The sequence below is a fragment of the Rattus norvegicus genome, chromosome 16, assembly GCF_036323735.1.
Source record: "Rattus norvegicus strain BN/NHsdMcwi chromosome 16, GRCr8, whole genome shotgun sequence".
In the NCBI taxonomy this organism is placed as follows: Eukaryota; Metazoa; Chordata; class Mammalia; order Rodentia; family Muridae; genus Rattus; species Rattus norvegicus.
The window spans coordinates 6,322,964-6,348,804 of NC_086034.1; the positions used below are offsets into that span (position 1 = coordinate 6,322,964).

The window sequence follows — 25,841 nt, forward strand, 5'->3', positions numbered from 1 at the left end:
GAAAGAGTATGATCTGAATGGAGCTAAGGAAGTAGGGGCAGAAAGTTCCTTAAGTTCAAGCCAGCGCAGGAAAGCGTGAGACTATAAAACCACAAGATGGCCGAATCAACACTGAAAGTTCACTTTATTAGCTTATGAAGATTGGTTTCTGATATATCTTCCAGCCTTCTCTGATACTGTCTTTCTGAAGCTTTTCTACGGTAGACATCATCTGTATCAAACAAAAATTTTGCTTAGATTTTTAAGAAACAGGGTTTTTTAAAAAAAAATAATTATACATTTATGTTCTATGCATTGTTGTTTTGACCGGGTAGGTGGGTGGGTATGGGATCCCCTGAAGCTGGAGTTACAGTTGTGAGCTGCTGTGTGGGTGCTGGGAATTCAACGTGGATCCAGTGCTCTTAACTGCTGAGCTGTCTTACTTGCCCTGAAATTGAGGAATTTAAAAATAAGAGACTAGGGATCTGTCTCAACGGCAGAGTGCTTGCCTAGCATAAGGAAGGCACAAAGTGCCACCTCCCACACTGGAACTAATGTCAGTAAGGTTTATGTTGAGTCTGCGATAACAACAGGGTTGATATCTATGTCTTCAAAGACAGACGTGTGTCCCAGAATCATGTCTTTCTGTTCTCCAACATCTCCTTTGCCCAGGGCTCTCTGCTGCTCCCTTTCCTAGGTCCCAAAACCGGAGTAAGGAGAGAAGTAATGTTCCTTGTTCTCAGCAGCTGTTTTCCAAACTACTCATTTTCTGCCCTCGTGTAAAAAGAAAACATCTTCCTTTCTTTAAGAGAAAAAATATTTCGGGGCTGGAGAGATGGCTCAGTGGTTAGAGCACTCACTGCTCTTCCCGAGGTCCTGAGTTCAATTCCCAGCAACCACATGGTGGCTCACAACCATCTGTAATGGGATCTGATGCCCTCTCCTGGTGTGCATGAAGACAGCTACAGTGTACTCATATACATAAATAAATCATTTGAAAAAGAAAGAGAGAATCCTCTTCTTTCAGGGTTCATTTGGCTGTCATCCTCGGGGATCTGCCACCCATATTCTTAGGGGCGAAGTGCCAACCCCTTGGCCTCCTGTCTATCTCCAGTTTCAGTGCCCCTGGGAAGAATGCTGCTCAGACTACAGCTGCATTCCCCAGTCCTGGCTTTCCTGACACCCCCCAACCTGCAACCAGAGAGCTCCAACTGCCTCACTTCAGTTCATGCTGCCTGTGGTACCTCCAATACAATCCATTAACATGGCTGAAAGCATTGTGCTCAACCATGAATGACATCCCCTTCCTTCACAGGCCATTGTAAAGAACTCTCATTTTTATGGTTGATCCCACTGGGCACTGGTACTTATGGAGTCTCCCAGTCTCCCACCAGCCTCCCCCCACGCACAATTTTTCTCCAAGAATTCCTGCATGCCAAAACAAGTGCTGAACCAAGTTCCAACCCCTACCTTCCTCATTAGCATTTGTATAGCCTTCAGTCTCTCCTAGGGCGAGCGGTTACCTCCTGGTCACAGTCACATTTCCTTATCACTTGTGATGGTTTGTATATGCTTGGATCAGGGAGTGGAACTATTAGGAAGTGTGGCCTTGTTGAAGAAGATGTGTCACTGTGGGCATGGGTTTAAAGCCCCCTAGCTGCCTGGAAGTCAGTCTTCCACTAGCAGCCTTCAGATGAAGATGTAGAACTCTCAGCTGCTCCTGCACCATGCCTGCCTGGATGCTCCCGCCTTGATGATAATGGACTGAAACCCTGAACCTGTAAGTCAGCCCCAATTAAATGTTGTCCTTTATAAAAGTTGCCTTGGTCATGGTGTCTGTTCACAGCAGTAAAACCCTAAGAGACTTGTCAATGATAACCTTCCTGGTGTTCCTTCTGGCCATTCCAAATGGCCAACTCCCCTTAAACATGCTGAAGTCTGGTGCTTCCTTTATAGTTTAGCTGAGTGGCCTGTAAACCTAGATGTCTGGCCCAAACTGTCCTCCTCAACTTGAGATCTTTAACCCATCTCATCATGCCCTACCTTGCACGCAAGATCACCCTGCCTATGTTCTGCACCTTCAGTAGAAGGACCAGCCTTGCCCTTCTCTTCCTTGAGAAACCTCCATGCCCCATCTCAATTACCACACCTACCAGCACTGCCTCTAAGCTGTCTCAAGCCTACCCACTCATGGCATTCCTTTTGCCAGCTAGACTAGGCCATCGTGTCACATCTGGCCAACCATGCACTGCCTGTGTATTGATCTCCTCAAAAGAGTCCCTTTAATCACTAACATAGACTCTTACTGTCTGGTACTTTTACAGCCCTACACAGGGACCCTTCTATCCATGCCACCCTTCAATTGTCATCTGCTGTAGTCCCTCAGAACAGCATACACAGAAGTCTCTAGGTTTCCCTTACCACTGCCGAGAAGTGAGCGCCACAGATCTTCCCCTTATCTGGTTCACAGTCCTAATTGTCCATCTTTCCCCAAAAGCCTTCCCCACACCATCCAATCCAATGAAGTGCCCATCCAGGATTCTTAGACTACTCACAACCCTCGTGGCATGCTTAATGGTGGGGTGTAGGGAGTGGAAACAGAGCTTGGGCCTATGTGAGGCAATTGTTCTCTCACCCAACTACACCCAGCCTTATCCCATGAGCTCTTCTGAAACTCACCTTGTTTGATATGACACTCACTCTCATGGATGGTTATTAAACATTAAGTGGAGGCCCATGCCTGTAAACCCAGAGGATGACTGCAAATTTAAAGATTCAAGGCCAGCATAGTCAGGCCCCATATCAAAGTATAGAAAGAGAAATCAATGGAGATTTTGAAAGAACCTAACATTCTCTGGGGCTGGGGAGATGGTTCAGCCGTTAAGAGAACTGACTGCTCTTCAGAGGTCCTGAGTTCAATTCCCAGCAACCACATGGTGGCTCACAACCATCTGTAATGAGATCGGAGATCGGATGCACTCTTCTGGTGTGTCTGAAGACAGTGACGGTGTATAAATAACTAAAATAAATAAATAAACCTTAAAAAAAAGACATATGTTTGAAAGAACCTAACATTCTCAAATCATAGTTACTTGAGAGTCAGACACAGGGCCCAAAAGTTGTGAGGCCTAAAAGGAACTGGCTATTCCAGAGGCAGTTCTCAGAAATGCCAGATATTCTTTTCACAGTTCTGGGCCACGCAAGGCCCTGGGTTCGGTCCCCAGCTCCGAAAAAAAAAAAAAAAAGAACCACAGTTCTGGGCCAAAGACATAACCTAAGGACTGCGAGTGATAAGTGGTGAGTAGCTAGGACAGGCAGGATAACTTCCTCGTGAGTTTGGGCTAAAGATCTCAAAGGGCAAGGGACTTAACCTTCCTTCCGCATGCAAGTAATCCTGTTCCTTAGGTCCAATGTCACCAGCAGGGCCAAGGACAGACTACAAAGAGACAGCCTGAGTAGAGGCAAGTGCCCTCTTAAAATGCCAGGAGAGGAGGAGAGCTGGGTGCCAGTGTGAACAAAATACAAGAGCCCCGAGGGCTTCCAGCTGTGCTGCACCAGAACTCAAAAGACTAACTTGTCCTAACACTCAAAGAAAGGAGCTCCGCAACTGAATGGAATCAGCGGCCTGTGATCGCAAACCCACAGGAGAAACGGAGGCTGCTGCACCCTCACTTACAGAAGGTCTCCTGGCCCACGCGCACTTTAATCATGATCCACTCCATCGTTCCTCCCAGGACAAAAAAGAAGGGCAGGAATCTGTAGATGCCGAATCGCTGCTTCCCAGGCACTCGCTGAAGAGCTCGCCTCAGCTGGGCCCTGAACATGACCGAGGCCTCAAAGTGGGGTACGGGCGGAACCAGGTAGACTGGTGTTCCTAGAGGCAGTACAAACGTCCCTGCGCGTCCCGCGAAGTCCCGTGGACCGAGTAGCAAGACTGGATTGCAGCGCCACAGTCCGGCCGCAAGAGTGGGGTGGCGAAAGCCGACAGACCCAGAGCTTGGTCGACTCCGCCAATCAGAATGTGGCGGGACTCTCAGACTGTCCAATCAGAGTGCTGTTTGAGCGCGCGTGCTCTGTGAGGCTGGGCCGGGCTGAAGAAGCCTGCGCACGCGCCTACATTGAGCACACGAGAAACTTCGGGAGGCGGAGTCTCCAACGTGGCGTGGAGGCCCCGCCCTCGACCTGCTCTCAGCTGCTGGGGCTCAGAGTTTATTGCCGCACCCCCTACTCTGCCATCGCCATCTTTTTTTGTAATACCCTGACCGAGGTGACGACCCTTTGTGAAGGAAATAAGCCAAAATGCAGTTACGTGACACGCCTTCCTTTTATTTCTGGCACGTGACTGGTTTGACTTGGCTTCTAAAACAGCAAATTCGATATGCATTTTTGAAAACTGAACTTTATCATCACAACAAAAAAAAATTATCTCTAACAAACATGTAAAATAATATAAACCTATGGTAAATGGGAAAGTACCGTTATTTTGGTAACTTGTAGGTGCTTTTAATAGTTGCAGAAGAGCACCAAGGTAGAGTGACTTCGCTGTCAAACCACATCTCTATCCGCACCCTTGTAAAACGGAGCCTTTCTGCTGTGAGGATTGACAATCTAAAAAAATTAAATGACACATTGTGGGTGTTATGAAATACAACGCAACAAGGGGGCCCGGCCGGCCCATGCCAAGAAAAATTATGCCATGCAACAGATCTGGTATGAAGAGGGTTTACTGGGGAGGGAGTAGAGGCAGTGGGGGGATCCATGAGGACAGAGAAGGGAGGGGTCATAAACAGCTGACTAAGGGCAGCCTGCCTTGTGCCTACCTCCGGGAAGGCTGGCCAAGAAGAAGCCACACACAGCGACCCCCTGGCTGGCATTTGTTGCCATTTCTCTTGGTTTTGAGGACTAGAACATGTAGAGTGTGCATCCACTTGGAAGAACTTTACATGTGGCCAGGTCATCACAGCCCACCTAGGTTATTGGACCTATAGAGGGCTCAGCCAACCATGAGCCCACCCTTTGGTATCCATGACTACCAGTACCCAGACCAGAATCTGGCACACCAGATCCTCTGTCTAGGTACAGGCGAATTACAAATGTACACATTACACACAACCTTAAACCCAACAACCACGCGTGCTCAGTTGGGTAGCTCACCACCACCAAGGCCCTGGATGCCGGACCAGCCTTCCCTGGTGTACACTGCAAGCTACGAAAACAGAAGCGGATGGAATGAAAAGAATTTCATTGAGACAGCGCTTGAAAAAGCCGTGGTGATTCAACTGGGGGCCTGTACGGTCCGGCCCATCCGTTTGCAGAGGCCAAAACCAGGAGGCTGCAAGGAGGATCCTGGCTCACAGCCAGAAGAGTACGCCCAGTAGATAGGCTCCAGGTTACGTTGATCACCTGTGTTGGGTACCAGGCAATACAAAGAAAATGCTGCCTCAACACACGTCAGCCGCCCATCAGGCCAAGTGATCTTAGTCAGCTTGGGACTGGTTCTGAAGGCACGGTTGTAGGAGAATGAGCGGCCTAGGCTTCCGTGGAATGTGCAGTCAGCCAGAAACTGGGGCAGGGGCAGGAGGCCCCGGGGCAGGAGATCTTGTCTGGAAAGAATGGGACAGAAGCGCAGGAGAGGGACAAAAAGACCCTGGGGTGAAGGAAGAGCTGTACACTCCAGCGTTCTTGCTCCTCAGCCCTTCCAAGGCCTCGCAGAGACCCGGACTCTTAAGCTCTGCGACTTCCCGCCCAAGGGAGGAAAGGTGCCGCCATCGCCACCGAGATGACCAAAGGGGGGCGCAGAGCCCCTGAGCCGAGCTGGGGACAAGGAGGCGGGGGTCGGAGCCCGCCCCGCCCCGTCCTGGGGACCTCCCACCCCTGGGCTGAGTGGTGCGTCCATTGGCCCGATGGGCTCCGCGCGCCTCCCCCATTGGCCGGCCGCCTTGAGAAGCACGCGGCCACGGTGGCGGGCGGGCAGTCGGAGGGCGGTGGGCAGGCGGGTCAGCGGACGGGCGGAGGGCGGCCGGGGCAGCGCGCAGGGGGCATGGCGGGTGCGGGACTGCGGGCGGCAGCTAGGCGCTGGCTGCTGTGCGGAGGCCAGGGCGGACCGCGGGCCGCCTCGTCCTCACCCTCCTGCCCTGGCTGCGGCCCGCCGGGTCCCGGAGCCCACTGCCCCAGCACCCCGCGCTCGGCGCCCGCAGACGGCGCGGACCTCAGCGCGCACTTGTGGGCTCGTTACCAGGACATGCGGAGGCTGGTGCACGGTGGGTGACCCCGGGTGGGCAGTGCGCCGTAGGTCGTCTGCCGATCGGTGCCAACAGACGGCCGGGACACCGTCCTGGGTCCAGGACGCTTGGTGGGGCTTGCCGGGGTCCCAAAATCTGAGGGCCAAATGGCGTTTTAGAAAAGGCTCCATCGGGTTTTTAGGAGGTGCCTCCGCAGAGCAGCGCTACTCCTGGGGCAAGTGGTGGGGTCTGTTTTCTGGCGGCAGGAGTTTGGAATGCCTGGAGCGGCCGCTGCGCACGCGGCCCCTATGGTCTTGCTCCTGGGTCTAGTCTGCGGGCAGTAGCGGTAAAAACCTTCCCAGTCCCTCGTTCTCCTCTGGCCCCTAGTTGCAATGTCTGGACAAAGGCTGATCCGTGCTCACAGATGGCACGATGTAAGGTGACACCAGCCGGACATTGCAGGTACCTTTTGGCTTGCCTCTGGCGGTCTATGGTCTACCACACTCTAAACACTCAGTTGGAGGAACAGAAAAGTTACCGTAGCCCCCCATCCCACCCACCCACCCCCCGAAATCCAGGGGGAGTTGCTATAGTCTCAGCTAGAACTGCACAAGGCACTTAACCCTCTCCTAATCATTCCCTTGGAATGGGCTGATGAGGCAGGAGATCTGAGTGCCGAACATCTGCCTATTTGTCTGGGTGGGTCTGGTGGGGCCCTGCCACTGCAGCAGATAGATGTGGTCTGGGCTGTGGCCCCTATCACTGCCCAGCAGAGTGGCCCTTGGCCTCACACCCTCTGAAGACCCTCAGTGGATTGTGTTGATGACTTTGAAAGGACAAACCAAGTAGGAACCTGCTGAGCTTCTGGAGGAAGCCACAGGGGTGATAGGCTTGCTTTGTCTGATAAGTCCGAGTGGCCCTGACAGGGAGATTCCAGCTGTGACTGGGCTAGGCCTTCCACTCCAGCTGTGAGGAGAGCTGGACATTGGCCAGAGTTCACCTCTTGACAAGCTGCAGTCAAGAGGGGGTGGGATGGTGGCGCTACTGAGAATATCCTGAGGGAGGGGGGACCCTTCTGTGCCTTCAGACCCTTATAGGCCCTCTGGGTTCTTGTATGCAGGGCCACTTCCACTACCATGCCAGGGTGAGCTAGCTTCATGCTTCTGAACCCTGACCCCCCACGCACACATGCACGCACACTCACACACACACTAACACCACCACCACACTAGGTTTTCTGAAGGAGTTTGAGCAAAACTGCCAGGGCTCGTAGCCCGTCAGAGAGCAATGGAGGACCATCACCTACACTGCTTGGCCTCCTGGGATGAGGAGGCTGGACAGAAGGGTGATTAAAACAGGCAGAGTGGCCTGAATGTGCATCTCAACTTCGGTGCCAGGGTCTGGGTGGTTTGATCAGGTGCCCTCACCTCCCTGAGCTTAGCTCTTCTCTGGGCACTGGAGGTGGCAATGTGACTTCATGGGACTGGAGGAGGGAAGGAGTTGAGTTTTAAGACTCACGAGTGGTAACTGCCGGAGCCCTAGAACCTGAAGGAGGGCTAGACAGTAAAGTCACAAACACAGCAGACTACCTCTGGGTCATGGCATACCCTCTCCCGGCTTACCCCACGCACCCAAAGCTATGATTTTCTTGGTCCGGAAATGCGGTAAGCAGGCCCTGTGTGCTTCTTGCCCACACTCCTTGTTCCAGGAAGGTTTATATGCCCCTGAGAGAGCCCTTAAAAGCAGTGGCAAGACATAGTGAGAACTCTGCAAGCTTGGACCCACAAAGGCCATGTCTACGCTTCCCAACGCAAACAAGTTGACATCCAGGAGTGTAGGGTTGTGGAAATATCCAGCGAGGTGGGCAGCTGAGGCCCAGGGTCCTCGAGACAGCAGTAAGGGGTGTCTCTGAGGCGGTTCTTTAGAGAGAGGTGTGTGTTGAGCATATCCGGGCGAAGAGCCTCACTCGGGAATCTTCAGAAGAGCTGCCTGAGGCCACCGGAGGAACCAGCCACACCTGTTCCCACACCTACACCCTGTGCTTGACACTAAAGGAAATGGGGGTGGAGCCCTGTGTTCCAGAGGGGCCTCTGAGGCAACAGCTCAGCACGTACAGGAGGCGTATGCACAGTGCAGCCGCCACGAGACGCACTGGGGAGCCAGAAATTTTTGCTTCATGATCAGGACTGGTGTGGCTGACAGATTCCCTGGAGGCTCGGACATCAAGTCTATGAGACCATGCCGAGTCCTGCCTGTTCCCCCTGCTCTAGAAGTGACCAAGGGGATCCCCAGGGCAGGGCTTCTAGCTCAGAGGTGCATCTGATCTTGTGTATTGTATAGGTTCAGGGCAGAAATACTGCACGAAGTGGGTTGGTCCCCGCTTTAGTCCCCCTTTTAAAAGAAACTAGCCCAGGGCTAACGTTCTTGAATTCGCAGACATGAGAAGGAGGACCTACCTGATCCTGCCTGGCTCACTTCCCCACCCACTTTACCAGCTTTCCGGATGGGGAACACAAGGCAGGCAAGCCTAGGGCCCCAGAACCTTCTTGGCACAGCGCAGGGCTTAGCTTCCCTCTGTGAATCTTTCAGAGGCTTTTGTGACTATCACCAGAAGAGAGCTGGATTGTGTCCCCAAAACCCGACGTCTTATGTTCCTCCTGTGGTAATTAGCAATGTTCCCTGGCCTTAGCCAGGGAATGTCATTATGTGGTCTGGCAAGCAGGAGAAATCCGATTAGAGGGGCCTTACTCTCCAGGGCATGGCAGGTGTTCCAAATTGGCAGCCTCATGGGCGCTCTGCCCCTGTAATGTTCTTGGGCCCCATCCCCAGCCCTGGGCAAAGTGGAAAAGCAACATTCATAGCTGCAGCCTCCAGTCAGGTCAAAAGAGAGCAATCATCCTCTGGGAGGAGCCCTCAGTCTCTGCATGCTGCCCTTGGCAGGTAACCTCAAGGAAAGTGAGGCAGGTGAGCAGTGATGCACTTAGACAGGGTTCCCATACACCCCCATCCGGTAGGACTTAGTAACCAGCCTGGGAGAGACCCAGGTTCAGAATACGTGGTGCACTGCAGGTGATTGATTAACAGAAAAGGGAGCCCTGTGACTCTGACCCAATCCTCAGGAAGCAGGCTAGCCCATTGCCAGTTCTGCCTTACCGCGGCCCGCTCCTTCTGTTTGTCCTTTACTGTGATAGTTAAGATGCCATAGTCCAGTGTCTTGTGGGGCACTTGGGGACAGGTAGCCACACGTCCTTTTGCTGTTTGCCATAAATGAGACGATCATGACGGTCCTGCCTTGGATCTCCTTCCCTCTAGACCTTCTGCCCCCTGAGGTCTGCAGCCTCTTAAACCCAGCAGCCATCTATGCCAACAATGAGATCAGCCTGAGCGACGTCGAAGTCTACGGCTTTGACTACGACTACACGCTGGCCCAGTACGCAGACGCACTGCACCCTGAGATCTTCAGTGCTGCCCGGGACATCTTGATAGAGCACTACAAGGTAAGGCCAAGAGGATGGAGCGTGACCTATGGCCCAGACTGAGTCCTGGGGTTCCCGTGGTATCCGGGGCTGGGGGCTGGCACTGCTACTGGCTTTTTTTTTTTTTTTTTTTTTTTTGGTTCTTTTTTTCGGAGCTGGGGACCGAACCCAGGGCCTTGCGCTTCCTACGCAAGCGCTCTACCACTGAGCTAAATCCCCAACCCCTGCTACTGGCTTTTTGCCCAACAGTATCCTGAGGGAATTCGGAAGTACGACTATGACCCCAGCTTTGCCATCCGCGGTCTCCACTACGACATTCAGAAGGTGAGTGGCTCGGCACTGACTGACCACTCCTGACTAGATGTGAACAGGGCTAGCTTCTTCCACTTCCATCTCTCCTCATCAGACCATCCTCGCTTCAGTTGTAGCTCTCCCCCCTCCCCCAACACCATCCAGTGGAGGTTTTGTTGTTGAGGGTTGGGAGGTACCTGGAGAAGCTGGACCAGTAACAAACACCTCCCTCACCACTGGCCCCGCCCCTCCCTCACCACTGGCTCCGCCCTCACCACTGGCCCCGCCCCCTGCTTCCAGAGTCTTCTGATGAAGATTGATGCTTTCCATTATGTACAACTGGGAACAGCCTACAGGTTAGTACCGGGTGCGCCCTGACCTTACCCTTCTCCCTATGTTATACCCTTGTCTCGACTCGGGCTGAGGGCACCTTTCCTCTCACTCACCCCTCCCAACTCAGGGGCCTCCAGCCTGTGCCCGATGATGAGGTGGTTGACCTGTACGGTGGCACCCAGCACATCCCACTCTACCAGATGAGCGGCTTCTACGGCAAGGTAACCCACACCACCTGCCGTTGCCCAAAGCACCCAGACCAGGGATTTTGATGTGGGTGCCAGCCTCCTGTGAGGCAGTGGCCAGTGTCCCAAAGTATAGCCCTCAGTCTCTAGTCCTCGGAGTAGTGGCTGAGAGTTGACTCCCTCCCCAGGGCCCTTCTATCAAGCAATTCATGGACATCTTCTCACTCCCAGAGATGGCTCTGCTGTCTTGTGTGGTGGACTACTTTCTGGGCCACGGCCTAGAGTTTGACCAAGTACACCTCTACAAGGACGTGACGGTGAGGAGTGGGGACTGTCCCTTAGCTGAGACAAAACCTGTTTGTGACATGGTAGGCCTTCCTCACTGTCCCCCTGCCCCCACCAGGATGCCATCCGGGATGTGCATGTGAAAGGCCTCATGTACCAGTGGATTGAGCAAGACATGGGTAAGGGTGGACAGTAGTCCTTCCTGCAGCCTGCCTGAGGGTCACAGGACTGGCCCTGGCAGACCCATCTTCCCTTTCAGAGAAGTACATCCTGAGAGGGGATGAAACATTTGCGGTCCTGAGCCGCCTGGTGGCCCATGGGAAACAGCTGTTCCTCATTACCAACAGTCCCTTCAGCTTTGTGTGAGTTCAGGCCCTGGGGGGAGGGGTGCGAGGCTGGCGGGCGCAGCACCCCTCCCAGACCTCCTTTAGCCAGTGCCACCTCCACACAGGGACAAAGGGATGCGGCACATGGTGGGTCCCGATTGGCGCCAACTCTTCGATGTGGTCATCGTGCAGGCAGACAAGCCCAACTTTTTCACTGACCGGCGCAAGTATGGGCACGGCAGGGACTATGGGGTTGCGGGAGGAGGGCGGAGGCTCCGTGCCAAGGAGAAGACGCAGGCGCAAAGCTCACTTGGCCCTGACTAAGTACTCTATGTGCTTAGGTAAAGACACCCCCTTGCTGGTCCGTGCCCCACTTGAGTGGGTGGGCCTTTTCAGGGGTGAGGAGGAGGTTACCCAGTCTGGCTCTGTCACACACTACAGATCGGGCTCTCTGCCCTTCACGCAGGCCTTTCCGTAAGCTTGACGAGAAGGGCTCCCTCCACTGGGACCGGATCACTCGCTTAGAAAAGGGCAAGATCTATCGGCAGGTAAGGACAGTGGCTGGTGGGCGGCCCTGGACTGTACAGGGCAGCCTCCTAAACTTGCAGGCTTGCACCATGGGGCTAGAGCCAATGGCACCAGGGCAGGACTGTTAGAAAGGAAGCTAGATACTAGGCGATATACTAGCAGATACGAAAGGAGAACGTGGCCTTTTGGTCACATGTCTGCACAGTGGCCTAGGAGCCCTGGCCTCATCACCTCTAGGCCCCCCACTTACACCGTGATTTTCTGTGAACAATTGTCACTGAACACTGCTGCAGGCCAAACCAGCCTGACTGAAACCCTGAGGTGGGCCTGTGGAGACAGTTTATGAATTGAGGCACACACCCCCCACCCACCCATCCCCATGTTCTGTGTAGCTAGGAAGAGAGGCCAGATTTGGAGCACTGGTAGCCCAGGCTGGACCACAGAAATCTTAGCTGAGATGGTGCTGGGAGCCCAGCCTTGGCCAGGAGAGCATCATGGAGATGCCTCGGGTCAGCTGGCAGGCATATTGCTGCTCTCATCCAGCATCCTACATGGCTGCACACTGATCTCAAGTCCTTTAGGTGCCCACAGCTCTGAGCTGTCTTAGCATCCAACTGTGGCAGCCCTCTTTGGGGGAAGGTGACTTTCTTTCTTGGCGTCTCTCAGGCCTGACACTGTGTATCAGGCCAGTTTACTTCTCAGGACCCTTCCCCTAAGTCTTTCTTTCCCATCTCTCCTCGGCTGTCCCTTGATTTCTGACCTAGGGGCCACATCCCCCAAAGCCTGTCTGCTGCCCCCCTCTCGTCTGTCTTCTCAGCTCAGTTCCTGCATGGCTGCCCGCCGCACCCCTTTCCAGCTCTCTGAGTTGAGCTGCTTTGTGAATTGTGCTTCGCTGAGTGTGCATTCCCACCCCGGAGCGTGGCGCCTCTGGTAGCTGCTGGACTTCCAGCCTCTGGCCCCTCTGCCCCCCACTCCACGGTTATCTATGTGCCTCAGTATTTTCATCTTTCCTGCCTTTGGAGCGGGAGGAGCGCGAGGTCTGGCAGTGAGCTCTACAAGTTGGTCCACAGGTCCCTTGGGTGGAGACTGAGGAGATTTACAAGAACTTCAGGGCCCTTTGCTGTGAGGCCTGGGGCCCTCCCCGCGGTTTGCTTCTCACAGACAGGGACTAAAGCTCTTGCCTTGGTAGGTGAAAGGCCACTGTAAGCGGCCCTTGAGTGAGGGCCAATCCACCCTTGCGAGAGATGTTTCTGCCGCGGGCAGGACCCCCCCTCCCGGGCCCCCATTGGAAGTGGGAAGCAGTGAGGGCCACAGATCAGGGAGGCCACGGGAAAGGGCAGCCCAGCATCCGGCTGGCTTTAGCTGCCTCTGGAGAGTTGGGAGGACTGGTGCAGGCCCAAGCCTGGCTCCCACAGCCATCCCGGAGCACAGTTGGCTCAGCAGAGTCCTCTGCTCCCCAGGGAAACCTGTTTGATTTTCTTCGTCTGACTGAATGGCGAGGGCCACGTGTGCTCTACTTCGGTGACCACCTTTACAGTGACCTGGCGGTGAGGGGGTTGGACTTTTACCCAGGGAAGGGAGGGAGGGAGGGGGGAGCCGTTGGGCCCCCCCAGGTGGGCTGAGGTCTGTCTCCCATTCTTCCCCCAGGATCTCATGCTGCGGCACGGCTGGCGCACGGGAGCCATCATCCCTGAGCTGGAGCGCGAGATCCGCATCATCAACACAGAACAGTACATGCACTCGCTGACCTGGCAGCAGGCTCTCACGGGGCTGCTGGAACGCATGCAGGTGACAACAACAGGGCAAAGAGGGGGAGCCGGTGGATTGGAGCTGCAGCCGCACCTCCTGGCCGCATGCTCAACCGCGCCCCCGCCCCGCCCCCGTCCGTGTTTCCCCAGACTTATCAGGATGCTGAGTCACGGCAGGTGCTGGCTACCTGGATGAAGGAGCGGCAAGAGCTGAGGTGAGCGGGGAGCGGCCGTGGCAGGAAGCCTGTGCGGCCTTTTCTCTGCACGCTGGCTGACTGACCTTATCATGTCTCTCTCCTCTAGGTGCATCACGAAGGCCCTGTTCAACGCTCAGTTTGGGAGCATCTTCCGCACCTTCCACAACCCCACCTACTTCTCCAGGCGTCTCGTGCGCTTCTCTGACCTCTACATGGCCTCTCTCAGCTGCTTGCTCAACTACAGTGTAGACTTCACGTTCTACCCACGCCGCACACCTCTGCAGCATGAGGCGCCCCTCTGGATGGACCAGCTGTGCACCGGCTGCATGAAGACACCCTTTCTTGGTGACATGGCCCACATCCGCTGAGGGCGCTTTTATTGTCCTGGACAAACTATCGGCCTTTCAGCCACCCTGACAAACAATAAAAGTAGTCTGTGTCGTCCATGCTCCAGCCCATCATTTGACCTTGAGGACTCTTTGGGTGTCGGGGAAGTCCTCCTCCAGGACTGAATCCTGCAAAGAGAGAAGCAGGGCGCAGCTAAGCAAAGGTAGGCCCAGGGCCGGTCCTCACACACGCACACATCCCACCACACAGTCAGTCCTCACACACGCACACATCCCACCACACAGTCAGTCCTCACACGCACACATCCCAGCACACACAGTCAGTCCTCACACGCACACATCCCACCACACAGTCAGTCCTCACACGCACGCATCCCACCACACAATCAGTCCTCACACGCACACATCCCAGCACACACAGTCAGTCCTCACACGAACACATCCCACCACACAGTCAGTCCTCACACGCACACATCCCACCACACCTCCCACCCCATACTCACATCAAAGGGTTCACAAAAGATGTCGCTGCTGCCAAAAACAGGGTTGGGGACAGAAACCAGGGTCGGGCTGGTCCCTTCTTGCCATGGAGAGAAGTCATCATCAGCATTATCTTCTGCCTGGAAGATGAGTGTTGACTGATAAGGTCCTACCCCCAAACAAGACAGAAGGACCCGCCGCCCGCCCACCCCTAGCATTCTTCACCTGGAAGACAGAGAAGCTGAAGCCTGGAGCCTTGCGTCGGGCACGCAGGTAGAGGGCTCCAGCTACCAGCCCCAGCAGCGTTCCACAAGTTATCACAACCCCCAAACTTAATGCCACAGGCTGCGGCTCAGATCCCAGCACTGCCCTCTGTAAGGAGAAAGGAAAAGTCAAGGACTAGGCCAGGGACTTCGCTTCACCCTTTGAGGCTTTGTCTCCCCCTTCCTGTACTCACAGGCTGGGGAGGCGTGAGCAGGGGGCTGGCCAGAGCATGGATGACGCCATTGAAAGCCATGATGTCCCACACCATGACGTGGCTAACCACAACTGCCCCTGGGGCCTGCAAAGAAATTGCAGTCAGGCCCAGCAGGTAAACAAGGGCTGAGTCAGTAGGGTTGCAATGCAGTTGAAGCCACTCACCAGAGGAACCAAAGAAATGTTGTCAGGACCTGTGTCACTTATGAAGAGACTAAGACCTGAGTGGGCAGGAAGCAATGTCCCCTGGCTGGCATTGGCACTCAGAAAGGTGGCATTAGAAGCATGGAGTTCTAGGTCTGGGCCACTCAGCGTCTACGAGCAGAGAGCAAGGTCTGTTGGGTTGAGCCTGCTGGAGAGAGCAAGGTGCCCAAGCCCCTCCTATTACCATGTTGTCCAGAAAGCCTTCATTGACAGGAACAAAGAGTGTCTTGTAGATGAGCTCATCTTCGAGGAAGTCCATAAAGTCAAGACCTCGCTGGGTGGCATTGGCATAGCCCAGCAGCATCTGGAGAGGAGGAGGAGATGGGGCTGTGGGGGAGCTCTTTAGGGATCCCAACAGCCTGCATCCCCATCTCTGAGGCCCGGCCCCTGCACACCCCATAGAAGGTGGAGAAGTCGGCAGTAGCAGCGAGGACATCAAGCAGTTTCCCGTTGCACGTGCTGATCCCGTCACCCACGAAGCCGACCCGACATTGGCAAGCCACATCTGCAGGAAAGGAGAGTCAGTAGCTCACAGAGGCTTATTAAGGACCTCAGGGGGCAGGGGCAGGGGCAGGGAGAGGTCGGTGGAAGGGACATACCTCGCACACGGTAACAGTAGGCATCCCAGCGCTCCGAGAGGTTCTTGCGGACGCCGAGGCTGATTACACCTACACGATTATTACCACAGTCTGCCGCCGGGGTGACCACAGGGTGGGCAGCAGAGCCATTGGCCAACCAGCCCAGGAAGCAGACATGAAAACCTAGCTGTAAAGGCAGGAGTGGCTGGGACGAAAGCCCAACCCAGTGGGCTGCCCGCAGGCTTAGTTCCTACCCCTGAGGCCTGAGCACCTGCTGGGCCGCAGAGAGTTGAGGGAGGGAAGCAAGGTCGGCTCCCTGGTCCTCACAGGCTTCCTTGGCCTCTGAGAAGGTCAAGCCATAAGGGCCACTGGTGGCCTGGATGTGGAAGACACCAGCCTGTTTTTCTGCAGAAAGAAAGAAGGTGTGCGACTGACAGGACAGTAACTAGCCAGGGATGCCGCGGTGGGACGGGGGTAGGTAAGCAAGCACACCCTGGAAATGTAGGTCTGTGCACAAAGCATCTGTGTGGCACGGTGAGGACTCTGCCAGGCATCGGTCCACAGGGGGTTCAAGCTCCTCCAGACACTGCAGCCCATCACCCACGTAGCCGGTATGGCACTCACAGCGCCTCGTGTTCTGCAGGCAGAGAGCAGATATCTCACAGGGACTGGGAGAGTGGGGCCTCTGCACACAGGCTGCTTGGCTCCCCTCCTGCTTACCGGGCCGGTGTTAAAGCAGTCGGCATGCTCACTGCAACCTCCACGGTGGCCATCCAAGCAGGGGTTGCGAGCTCGGCAACTCCAACCGTCACCCTCATAGGCAGGCAGGCAGGTACAGGTGACCACTGTCCCCACCTGGCTGCAGTTGGCGTGCTTACTGCAGCCACCATGCCCCTTCTGGCACAGGTCTGCCACTGGGGGCAAGGAAGAAGTGGTTGAGCCAGGTCCTAGCGTGGTCTAGGGCATCCTACCTGCTAAGTCACGGCTTACCTGTGCACACACGGCCGTCCCCTTCATAGCCCAGGCTGCACTCACAGCTGTTGCCCACACGGCACACGGCCTGGGGTGCACAGGGCGGGGTGCACACGGGCTGCAACTCTGTCCCAGGACCCATCCCAGAGGATCAGGTCAGTAGCTGCCCTCCTAGCCACTGTGTCTCCCATCCACCCTTGGGTGTGCAGCCAGGGCATGCACTAGTGTATATCCACAGATGCTGCACGGACACAGGCTCAAGGGCTACTCACCCAGCTGCACATCACAGCGTGGCCCAGTCCAGCCCTCATCGCAGAAGCAGGAGCCAGAGCCCCCGAGACCTTCATCGCAACGCCCATGTGGGGCACAGCGGCATGCTGGGGAGAAGGACAAGTCGATACACGGGCCAAAGGAGATGGGGCAGGGTAGAATGGGACGGAGAAGAGATGGCTTACCTTGGCACTGGGGTCCGAAGGCACCCGGGGCACAGAGTTCACACGCTGTCCCGGCAAAACCCGGATGACAATTGCACTGCCCACTTCCGCTTATGCCATCCAGGCACACACCGTGGCCACTGCAGGGGCTTCTGGGACCACCGGGGCAAGCTAGGGCATAGTGTAGATGTGAAATGTCACCAGACTCTCGTAAGAGCATCTGCCATCTGTGCCCTACCAAGTGCCAGCCAAGACTCTTCAAGGACGATCAGTCCTCTCGTGTCCCCACACCACTGAGACCACACCAAACCCAGAGGACACCCAAACCCTCCAGCACTCTAAAACAGATACAAAATCTTCTGTATTCCTACCTGGCTTCTTATGCATTCCCCCCACCCTAGAGCACCCCAATATCCTTTTTAAAAATGTATTTACTTTATATGTGAGTGCTCTATCTGCATGTACACCTGCAGGCCAGAAGAGGGCATCAGATCCCATTATAGATGCTTATAAGCCACCATGGAGTTGCTGGGGATTGAACTCAGGACCTCTGGAAGAGTAGCCAGTACTCTTAACCTCTGAGCCATCTCTCCAGCCCCCAATATCCTTTCTAAAGGGAGATGACCTTGTCTTCGGCCATCTTGGGAACTAGAGAAACGGGTCAGCTTGTCCGTAACCCTCTGGATACTTACCATGGCAGTCAGCGCCATAGTGACCAGGGCAACAGCTAGGCTTCCAGACGGTGGTGACACATTTGCGGTGGCAACCCCTACCCATGTGGTTGCGGTTCCAAAAACTAGGCGTTATCCAGGAACCTCCACGCATGGTTATGGAGTGCAGAGGAGTTGCCCAGAACTTGGAGTAGTGACGCCAGCAGGCCTCAGGGCTGCCCTGGATCAAAAGGAGTTAGGCCACTACCTGAGCTTGATTGATGTGCCCCGCCTCTACCCCAACCCTCAGCTCAGCCTCCAGCCCCTTACCTGCTCCCGTGAGCCCCGAGGACAGGGTGGCTCCAGTCCACAGATGCTGCAAGTCTTCTGGGGGAGATGGAGGCCAACACTACAAGGTCAGGTGGGTGGGCAGGACAGGACAGGTAGGCTGACCCCTGCCGTGCACCTTTGGCCCTGAGGCCTTCCTCACCGTTTGAAGCGGCTGGGGTTCAAAGCGATCACAGCGGGCACCAAGGTCAGGTGGCTCCAGCAGCTGGTCGATGCCATAAGCCAGGCCCCCTTCAAACAGCAAGTACCGTTGCACAATGCGGGCCTCGTTCTCACCTACCATGAGTTCGCCCTCAAGGGAGAAGATGGAGGGGTCAGGGGCACTGCAGCCCCTAACCCCACTGCTTGTTTTCCTTAACCACGCCCTCTCCCTAGACTCACGGGCCGGGCAAGACCGCAGGAGAAAGAGATGGTGTTTCCGTGCATGGTTCGGAGTTGGCCCAGGTTGGGTAGATCAGATGCCGAGGCCTAAATAAATGGAGATGTGATTGGAATTGAGCACGTAGGCTGTAGGGACCAAAGCTCGGGTCTGTGCCCACCTCAATGTTGCGAATCACATGACCACGCAAAATGGCCGCCAGTTTGTCACGGTGGTCCTCATGGTAGAGCCAGTTCTTCCGATCAGGAGACAGGGCTTCCAGGGCAGAATCTGTGGGCCACAGCATCGTGAAGGGACGATGGGATGCATCTTGAAGCATGGGCAGGAGGCCAGCCACCTGTGGGTTGAGCAATGGTGTGACAGAGATGAGGATGGACCACAGAACGGAGGTCCAGAGAGACCCAGGTACTGATAACTAGCCAGGCTTGTCGGCAGACATCCTGGGCAGTCTTTCTCTCATCTGCAGGTCGGAAGAGACCCTGCACGTGCCTTAAGTTACAGAGAACCGTATGTATGAACCATCTGTATGAATCATACATATACTTCTTACCTGGGACAAAGTATTATCTATAAACTAGGGACAGTAAGAGATAAATAGGGATGAAGAGAGGGTTCAGCAGTTAAGAGGACCCAGGTTCAAATCCCTGTACCCACACGGCAGTTCACATAGAATTTGCCTTAGATCTAAGACAATTCCTTCCTCCTATGTAACTCCAGTTCAGAGAAACCTGACACAGACATACGTACAGGCAAAACACCAATGAACATAAAATGAAAATAAGGAATTTAAAAACCACTATGCATGTAAAGTATTTTTTTCAAAATAAAGAATGCTACATATTTGCAGAAAAATAGATGTAACTGCAGATAATAACATTATGTGAATTCAGCAGGTCTCAGAAAAACAAATATTGTGTGTTTTTTCTTTCACTGGTGGTTTCTAGATTACGGATAGAATCATAAAATCGCATGTATATGTGACTTAAGTAAGAATGAAGCTGTCGAGAGGAATGAAAGAGTTAAAAAGGAAGAGGTCAGAATGGGGTAGGAAGGAATCAAGGAACAAACAAACATGTAATGTCTGCTTGTATAAAAATATTCTTTATAAAACCCAGTATCGTGTACCATGAACATTTTTAAATAATTTGCAGCAAAAACAAATATCAATATTGAATATTTTTAAAACCTGAGCTATTTCTGGGTCGTTTGGTTTAATGTTTTTATACTTAACCTGCTTCTGTTTGTGTGTATGAGACTTGGGGGAAAGAGCACGACTGCCACTGCACATGTGGAGACCTACGGGGGTTGGTTTTCTCCTGCTACGTGGGTCCCAGAGAGCAAACTCAGGTGCTCAGACTTGGCAGCGAGCGGTCCACTCACTGGGACATCTTGCCAACATGACTGAATATAAAATTGTGGGTAGGGGAGCTACTGTTTATGGTCACCCATGCAAGGGTAACTTTCCACACACCTTAGTTGCACACTCCCTCATGTGTGCCCACATTGGGAGGCTCTTACGATGTACAAGGAAATTCACATAGGCACATCTGTTCCCAGAAAAAGGTTGCACACACACATACACACATTGCACACATACATTCACAGACATGCACACACATTGCACACATACACACATCATTGCACACATTCACACTATGCACACATACGCACACATACATTCACAGACGTGCACACATCATTGCACACATACACACTGTGCACACATACACATTGCACACATATACACTATGCAGACATTCACACACATGCACACACATTGCACACACATCGTTGCACACACACACACACACGCATTCACATTGCACGCATTGGCAGACCCACATTCACGAGGGCAGTACCGTCAGCAGTCGGCTAAAGATCTTGTATTGGAAGCTTTCAGCGGCAGCAGTGACATTTCTCTGGGAAAGAAAGAACACACATGAGTTACACAGTCAGGTGGGAAGAGGGGAGCCCAGCCTGCAAACCCAGCCGTAGGTGCTTGCCCAGACATACCCGAGGGATTGGGATAGTATCAGCCTCCCAGTGTAGCACATCTGGCGGCAGCAGGACACGGTCGATGAAGTGCAGGACACCGTTCACTGCCTCGTGATCGCTGCTTACCACCCGAGCAAAGTCATTGAGATAAATGCTGCCCTGTGGGAGGAGCATGGCTGCATTGATCAGTAGGGTGCTGCGTTGATCAGTAGGGTACTGAAAGCTATGGGGTGTGCCTGGGCCAGAGCAGGGCCTGAGATAATAGCCAATCCTGTGCTTTGAGGGTGAAGGTGAGTTGGTCAAGGGCAGAATCAAGACGCGGGATGGGGCTTCCATCACACTACAGGAACCTACACAAGGCACCACACTGGGCTTGGCATTGTGGGAACTTGGTGCTTGTACCTTCAGAGTCCCAGGTTGGGGCAGGCCAGTGCTAATGAGTGGGGCCCAGGGTGTGGGTATCCTCGGGGCTGGACTCCTCTCCCTCCTATTTCAGATCTTGGCTGAATATTAAAGGAAGGGAGGCAGGGCACGGAGACTGAATCTGGGGGCTGAATCCTAACCCTGCAGGAGGACCCTATAGCCAGCAGGACTAACCTCTGTGTGTAGGAGCTCACCTCCCTCTCACTAATGCGCAGAGTGTGTCCAGACAGTGCGGTGACATATCCCTGGTCCAGCAGCTCTTGGCTCCCCAGCTTCCGGCAGCCAAGCACGTGGTAGCGAAACACGAGCTGACGGTGAGCCCGCATCCTCGCCAGCTCACCCTAGCACAGAGTCATGAAGACAGTGGAGCCAATGATGTCCCCTCTGCACCTGCGGTGGGTGACCACTCATCCCTCTCCAGTCTGCTTCCAGGGCTGTGATACCTGGGACATGTTGCTTATTAAATCAGAATGTGGCACGAAGATGGTGAATGGCCCATCGCCTTTGAGCTCCTTGTATTCCTGGGGAGGCAAGACACAACTTGAGCACTAAAGGGATGATCTGGGATCAAATTGGAACTTCTAAGAGACCAGGCCAGCCAATCCTTTCAATCAGACAAGATCATGAAGGTCCAGAGATGGTTGGCACTTGCCCAGCAGGTCTCAGAGGCTGTACTGGCTGGCTTTGTGTGCCAACTTGACACAAGCTGGAGTTATCACAGAGAAAGGAGCCTCCCTTGAGAAAATGCCTCCATGAGACCCAGCTGTAAGGCATTTTCTCAACTAGTGATCAATGGGGAAGGACCCAGCCCACTGTGGGTGGTGCCATCCCTAGGCTGCTAGTCTTGGGTTCTATAAGAAAGCAAGCTGAGCAAGCCAGGGGAAGCAAGCCAGTAAGTAACATCCCTCCATGGCCTCTGCATCAGCTCCTGCTTCCTGACCTGCTTGAGTTCCAGTTCTAACCTCCTTTGGTGATGAACAGCAATGTGGAAGTGTAAGCTGAATAAACCCTTTCCTCCCCAACTTGCTTCTTGGTCATGACGTTTGTGCAGGAACAGAGACCCTGACTAGGACAGAGGCTGGATACTCACCAGGAGGTGGAGGCTGAAGAACGAGGCATACTTGTTCCGTAGGAGCTCCTGGGGGATCGAGGATCAGCTCAGATTTTGGGCGACCCCCCATTCAGGGGCTGGTGCCTGTCCTAGCACCAACAGCCCAAGGTCTGGCCAAGGCAGAGACAAGGAAAGGAAAGCCGGGGAGGGTTCTGAGCCAGGGTCAGGATTGTTTTCATGTGACGTAGGTACGTTTTAGCCCAGGAAGAATCAAAGGTCAGATTCAGGGTCATGGGGTCATGGTCAAGGATCAGGACTGAATATGGGGTCTTAGGTAGGATTGCTGTTCAGGTGCATGAGGCATCACCACAACCAAGCCTGGGTCAGATGTGGGAGTCATTACCAGTCCAACTCGCCCATGACAGGTGATGCCGTCCCCCACAGTATGAGTTGAATCACAGGAACATGTCCTCTGTCCGTCTCCTGTGCTTTTGCACACAGCATAAGGGCTGCAGCCTCCATTGTTCTGAGTGGGAGAGGAAGGAAGAGGAAGGCTGTGGCAGTCACCAGCCTTAGGGAAGATGCCTCACGTCCCTGCTCAACCCTCAAGGCTTTATTTCTACCGCCGAGCCAGACTTGAGCTAGAGCTGAGGGAGTCTCTGGAACCATCCTGGGAATGAAGAGGGCTGTCCCTACCCCCAGTCCCCTTTCCTGACACACGTACTAGGGTGTGAGGACCTGCCTGACCTGGGAGCAAGGATCCAGGAGCTTGCAAGACTGAATGCCATCGCCACTGTAGCCCTCACGGCAGTTGCAGGACACCTGTCACAAATCCCGATCACTGTGGCTGCAGAGAGCCCTGAATGAAAGGGCCACCCCAGACTTAGTCGGAATGGAGGCCCGAGTGTCAGGCCTGTTGACTGACCTGCTGGGGGCCTGTGGGGATACACTCAGCGTTCACATGACAGCCCCCATTGTGGACGAGACAGCTGTTTATTTCTAGGGGAAGAGATGCTGTGATGAGGAATAGCCCTTGATGACCCGCCATTCATCTGTCCCTCTGCAACTCCAGGTGCCCACCTCCTTCCATTTGGGCCCCAAGTCTCCACACCCCCTTTGTACTTTCCATCCTTCTTGACCTGACTCAGATCACTACAATACCACACACACACACACACACACACGTGTCTGTCTCAAGACACACGCACACACACGTGTTCACACACATGAACGCGCACACACACGTGCACACATGTGCACACATGTGCAAACATTCACACGCACATGCACACACAGACACATACATGTCTGTCTTGGAACACACATGCATACGCACACGTGCACACACACACACATGCACACGTACACATGTCTGTCTCAGGAAACACACACACACACATACACACGTGCTCCACAATACACACACACACATACACGTGTCTGTCTCAAGACACATGCACACACATGCACACACACACACATGCACACACACATACACACACGCACACACATGTCTGTCTTGGGACACCTCACCCTGGCACAACTCCCCGTCACCCGTGTAGCCATCCAGGCAGGTGCACGTCCGTTGTCCCGGAGCCACCTTGGTACAGTTGGCATAGGGCGAGCAGCCCCCATGGCCAGAGGTACAGGGATCCACCTCTAGGGACAGATGTTGTGAGAACAGGCAGAGGGATAAAGGAAAGGTTAGAGAGAAGGTGCACAGCCATCCCATGCATTTCAGAGCGGAGCCCAGGATGTCCACAGGACTAACCTGAGCAGTAACTGCCATTGCCTGAGTATCCTGCAGCACAGACACACACGGGGATTCCAGCAGAGTCCTGTATGCAGCTGGGAGGGGTGGCAGCCATTTAGTCTGTGTCTGTCCCATCCACCCACAGTCGCCCAGCCGCAGGTTGGGTTCACTCACTTGGCATTGGGATCGCACTTCTTGGGACATTGACGATCAGTGATTTCTGAAAGGAGGACAGAAGTCCCGGTCGCTCAGGCAAGGTTGTTCCGTGTCATCACCTGCCTCTAGTCCCCTGGGACCCACTTACTCTGGTCACAGCGGAGACCCTGCCAGCCCACATTACAGATACAGCTTCCATTGCCGCGCAGCCCCTCCTGGCACAGCCCGTGGTCACAGTCGCATACTGGAAGTGGGATAACGAAATGACAAGAGCTACTCGCCTGCTCCTTATGGTATGGCACCCAGTCTGCTGTCCTTCCCAAAGGCCACCCTCCGACTCTGTGCCGACCTCACCTCCAGAACAGGTGGGCCCATAGCGGCCCAGCTCACACATCTCACAGGCCGTTCCATGGAATCCCTCTTGGCAGCGACATTCCCCATTGCCCAGGAACCTGTCTTGGCACTGCCCATGGCCTGAGCACACCCCACCTAGACCCCCTGGGCATGGCTCACAGAGGGTGCCAAAGAAGCCTGGGCAGCAGTCGGGCACCTGTAGGGGCAGGGCAATGGGAAGGGGAGGAGAGAGGCCCAGGCCAGGACTGATGTCGCTATCCAGGGAGAGGTGACAACATCTGAGGGACACACAGACACAGGGCGGAGCAACTTGGAATGGAGGGTAGACAGAACCACCAGCTGTGGAGGGTGCCTTCTACAACCCTTCCGGGTGGGGGTAGGCTCAGACAGAGAGGGCTGTGACTGCACGGACTGCATGGGGGGCGGGGCAGGAAACCTGGTTACTGCCACTGGCTTTGACTGATGTTGGCAGCTCTGGGATGTGACCCTGTATCTCTCTCCCATCCCCATTCCCCAGGGGTTAGACACAGGACCAATGGTAGCCCTCTGACTCGGGACATCCCTAAGGTCCTTGTTTTGCTGTCTTGCTGGAGGCTCAGCGTCTCTGCCCTTGAAGTCAGTCTAAACTCTTCCTCGGGGTGGGGGGGGTTGGCTCCTCTGCCCTCTCCTCCCGCAGTGAAGCTTTGATGGGGGGCATCTCAGAGCGAACCTGGATCTTCTTGGCACATGTGTAGGAACAGCCCCGGGAGAAAGATAACCCAGATCTGTAGACACAGCTCTTCCTTGGTGTGTCCTAGAATTGGAGACACAGAGGAAGGGTCATCTGGTAACCTGGGCAGAGTCAGGACGTGGTGCGTGGGAAACAACTGTGCTACAAGTATCAGAGTGCGTGGGACAGAGTGAGGAAGACAAAGAAAGGGAGAGGTAGAGACCAAGGCCCATGGGTCTGATAAGGAACCAGGCCTGAGGCTACAGGTTTGGGTGAGGTTCCTCTGAGCAAACCTTGGCTGCCATCCAGCCTTAACTGGTGGTTGCAACTGTCCAGAATAGGCTAGTTGCTGGCTGGGCTAGACCTGAAGGTGTTGGGGAGACTGGGGGTATTAGAGGATGTAAGTCCAGAGTTGTACTGAGCCTGGCCTCACCTGCAGCTGGAAGCCTTGAGTACAGCGGAATTTCCGGGTGCAGTTTACACATTTCTCCTGGGGAAGAAAGGTGAGGTATGAGCTGGTCCAGAACGAGACTAAGCGATCCATCCTGCTACCTAGACTAAGCAGCGGACTAACCAACCAGTGACTGCTGCTCTTGTGGAAACGGGGAGTCACTGTGGGGCCCTGACTGGCCTCAAGCTCCCTCAAGGGAGCCACAGCCTCTAGGGCTGAGATTAAAGGTGTGTATCACCAGTCGCAGCTGTTCATCTGTAATGCCCGATGGCCCCAGCTTCTCACCCGAAGAGCCTCCGCGTGGCTGTGCAGGCAACGGCTAGAGCCCACTGCCAAGATCCCCGACAGTCCAAAGAGGGCACTGCCTGGGGCTTCCAGCAAAGGGCCCTCCAGCGGCACGTGGTTCACCTCAGGCTGAAAGGAGGAGAGCGGGTTGAACCTACCTACCCACTTCCACCACCCTCACTTTCAGAGGCAACGAGACAAGAACACAAGAACATACTCCGGGGGT

At 54.4% G+C, this 25,841-nt stretch overlaps 3 protein-coding genes across 12 annotated transcripts in view; 1 reads left to right on the forward strand and 2 right to left on the reverse strand.

Moving 5' to 3' along the window:
- Window positions 1-107: 107 nt before the first annotated feature.
- On the reverse strand, window positions 108-3,948 carry Uqcc5 (ubiquinol-cytochrome c reductase complex assembly factor 5). The gene is made up of 2 exons (NM_001399168.1): window positions 3,656-3,948; window positions 108-211 (listed from the first exon to the last, which is right to left on the reverse strand). Exons 1-2 carry the CDS (start codon window positions 3,801-3,803, stop codon window positions 120-122), a joined length of 240 nt encoding a protein of 79 aa, NP_001386097.1. The 5' UTR covers window positions 3,804-3,948; the 3' UTR covers window positions 108-119.
- A 2,013-nt stretch (window positions 3,949-5,961) lies between these two features.
- Nt5dc2 (5'-nucleotidase domain containing 2) lies at window positions 5,962-14,015 on the forward strand. Of its 2 annotated transcripts, none has more exons than NM_001009271.1 (14): window positions 5,962-6,239; window positions 9,513-9,697; window positions 9,926-10,000; window positions 10,268-10,323; window positions 10,428-10,521; window positions 10,674-10,802; window positions 10,889-10,949; window positions 11,030-11,132; window positions 11,222-11,323; window positions 11,563-11,644; window positions 13,085-13,171; window positions 13,272-13,412; window positions 13,523-13,587; window positions 13,676-14,015. In NM_001009271.1, the coding sequence occupies exons 1-14, from the start codon at window positions 6,020-6,022 to the stop codon at window positions 13,935-13,937; spliced, it is 1,662 nt and encodes a 553-aa protein (NP_001009271.1). In that variant the 5' UTR covers window positions 5,962-6,019; the 3' UTR covers window positions 13,938-14,015. The 2 variants fall into 2 exon arrangements, with proteins under 2 accessions (NP_001009271.1, XP_008769208.3); XM_008770986.4 differs by lacking the exon at window positions 5,962-6,239 and adding an exon at window positions 7,099-9,164.
- Window positions 13,908-25,841, reverse strand: part of Stab1 (stabilin 1) — a 30,504-nt gene continuing 18,570 nt past the window's right edge. For 4 of the 9 annotated variants that reach the window (XM_039095096.2, XM_008771055.4, XM_008771053.4 and 1 more), the window contains 35 exons: window positions 25,616-25,744; window positions 25,313-25,369; window positions 24,880-24,963; window positions 24,171-24,366; window positions 23,965-24,060; window positions 23,835-23,880; window positions 23,679-23,755; window positions 23,441-23,566; window positions 22,833-22,906; window positions 22,655-22,729; window positions 22,311-22,433; window positions 21,947-21,994; window positions 21,300-21,377; window positions 21,051-21,197; window positions 20,452-20,592; window positions 20,298-20,357; window positions 18,599-18,775; window positions 18,441-18,527; window positions 18,202-18,351; window positions 18,042-18,098; window positions 17,754-17,952; window positions 17,083-17,232; window positions 16,900-17,004; window positions 16,646-16,753; window positions 16,376-16,569; window positions 16,148-16,292; window positions 15,927-16,060; window positions 15,677-15,842; window positions 15,473-15,582; window positions 15,262-15,381; window positions 15,039-15,188; window positions 14,854-14,958; window positions 14,622-14,768; window positions 14,420-14,536; window positions 13,908-14,084 (listed from right to left, as the gene is read on the reverse strand). In XM_039095096.2, the coding sequence (XP_038951024.1) occupies window positions 14,028-14,084; window positions 14,420-14,536; window positions 14,622-14,768; window positions 14,854-14,958; window positions 15,039-15,188; window positions 15,262-15,381; window positions 15,473-15,582; window positions 15,677-15,842; window positions 15,927-16,060; window positions 16,148-16,292; window positions 16,376-16,569; window positions 16,646-16,753; window positions 16,900-17,004; window positions 17,083-17,232; window positions 17,754-17,952; window positions 18,042-18,098; window positions 18,202-18,351; window positions 18,441-18,527; window positions 18,599-18,775; window positions 20,298-20,357; window positions 20,452-20,592; window positions 21,051-21,197; window positions 21,300-21,377; window positions 21,947-21,994; window positions 22,311-22,433; window positions 22,655-22,729; window positions 22,833-22,906; window positions 23,441-23,566; window positions 23,679-23,755; window positions 23,835-23,880; window positions 23,965-24,060; window positions 24,171-24,366; window positions 24,880-24,963; window positions 25,313-25,369; window positions 25,616-25,744 (4,035 nt within the window). In that variant the 3' untranslated portion in view covers window positions 13,908-14,027. Of the gene's footprint in view, window positions 14,085-14,419; window positions 14,537-14,621; window positions 14,769-14,853; window positions 14,959-15,038; window positions 15,209-15,261; window positions 15,382-15,472; window positions 15,583-15,676; window positions 15,843-15,926; window positions 16,061-16,147; window positions 16,293-16,375; window positions 16,570-16,645; window positions 16,754-16,899; window positions 17,005-17,082; window positions 17,233-17,753; window positions 17,953-18,041; window positions 18,121-18,201; window positions 18,352-18,440; window positions 18,528-18,598; window positions 18,776-20,297; window positions 20,358-20,451; window positions 20,593-21,050; window positions 21,198-21,299; window positions 21,378-21,945; window positions 22,078-22,310; window positions 22,434-22,654; window positions 22,730-22,832; window positions 22,907-23,440; window positions 23,567-23,678; window positions 23,756-23,834; window positions 23,881-23,964; window positions 24,061-24,170; window positions 24,367-24,879; window positions 24,964-25,312; window positions 25,370-25,615; window positions 25,745-25,841 lie in introns of those variants that run through there. The other 5 variants (XM_008771054.4, XM_039095098.1, XR_005494942.2 and 2 more) reach the window with 5 other exon arrangements.

Excerpts from the sequence above, each read along its gene's own strand:
- Uqcc5 (NM_001399168.1), bottom strand. The coding sequence starts at position 3,803 with ATGTTCAGGGCCCAGCTGAGGCGAGCTCTTCAGCGAGTGCCTGGGAAG. Across the intron at positions 212-3,655 it reads CGTGGGCCAGGAGACCTTCT|ATGATGTCTACCGTAGAAAA; the intron begins GTAAGTGAGGGT and ends TGTTTGATACAG.
- Nt5dc2 (NM_001009271.1), top strand. The coding sequence starts at position 6,020 with ATGGCGGGTGCGGGACTGCGGGCGGCAGCTAGGCGCTGGCTGCTGTGC. Across the intron at positions 6,240-9,512 it reads CATGCGGAGGCTGGTGCACG|ACCTTCTGCCCCCTGAGGTC; the intron begins GTGGGTGACCCC and ends CCTTCCCTCTAG. Across the intron at positions 10,803-10,888 it reads ACCTCTACAAGGACGTGACG|GATGCCATCCGGGATGTGCA; the intron begins GTGAGGAGTGGG and ends TGCCCCCACCAG.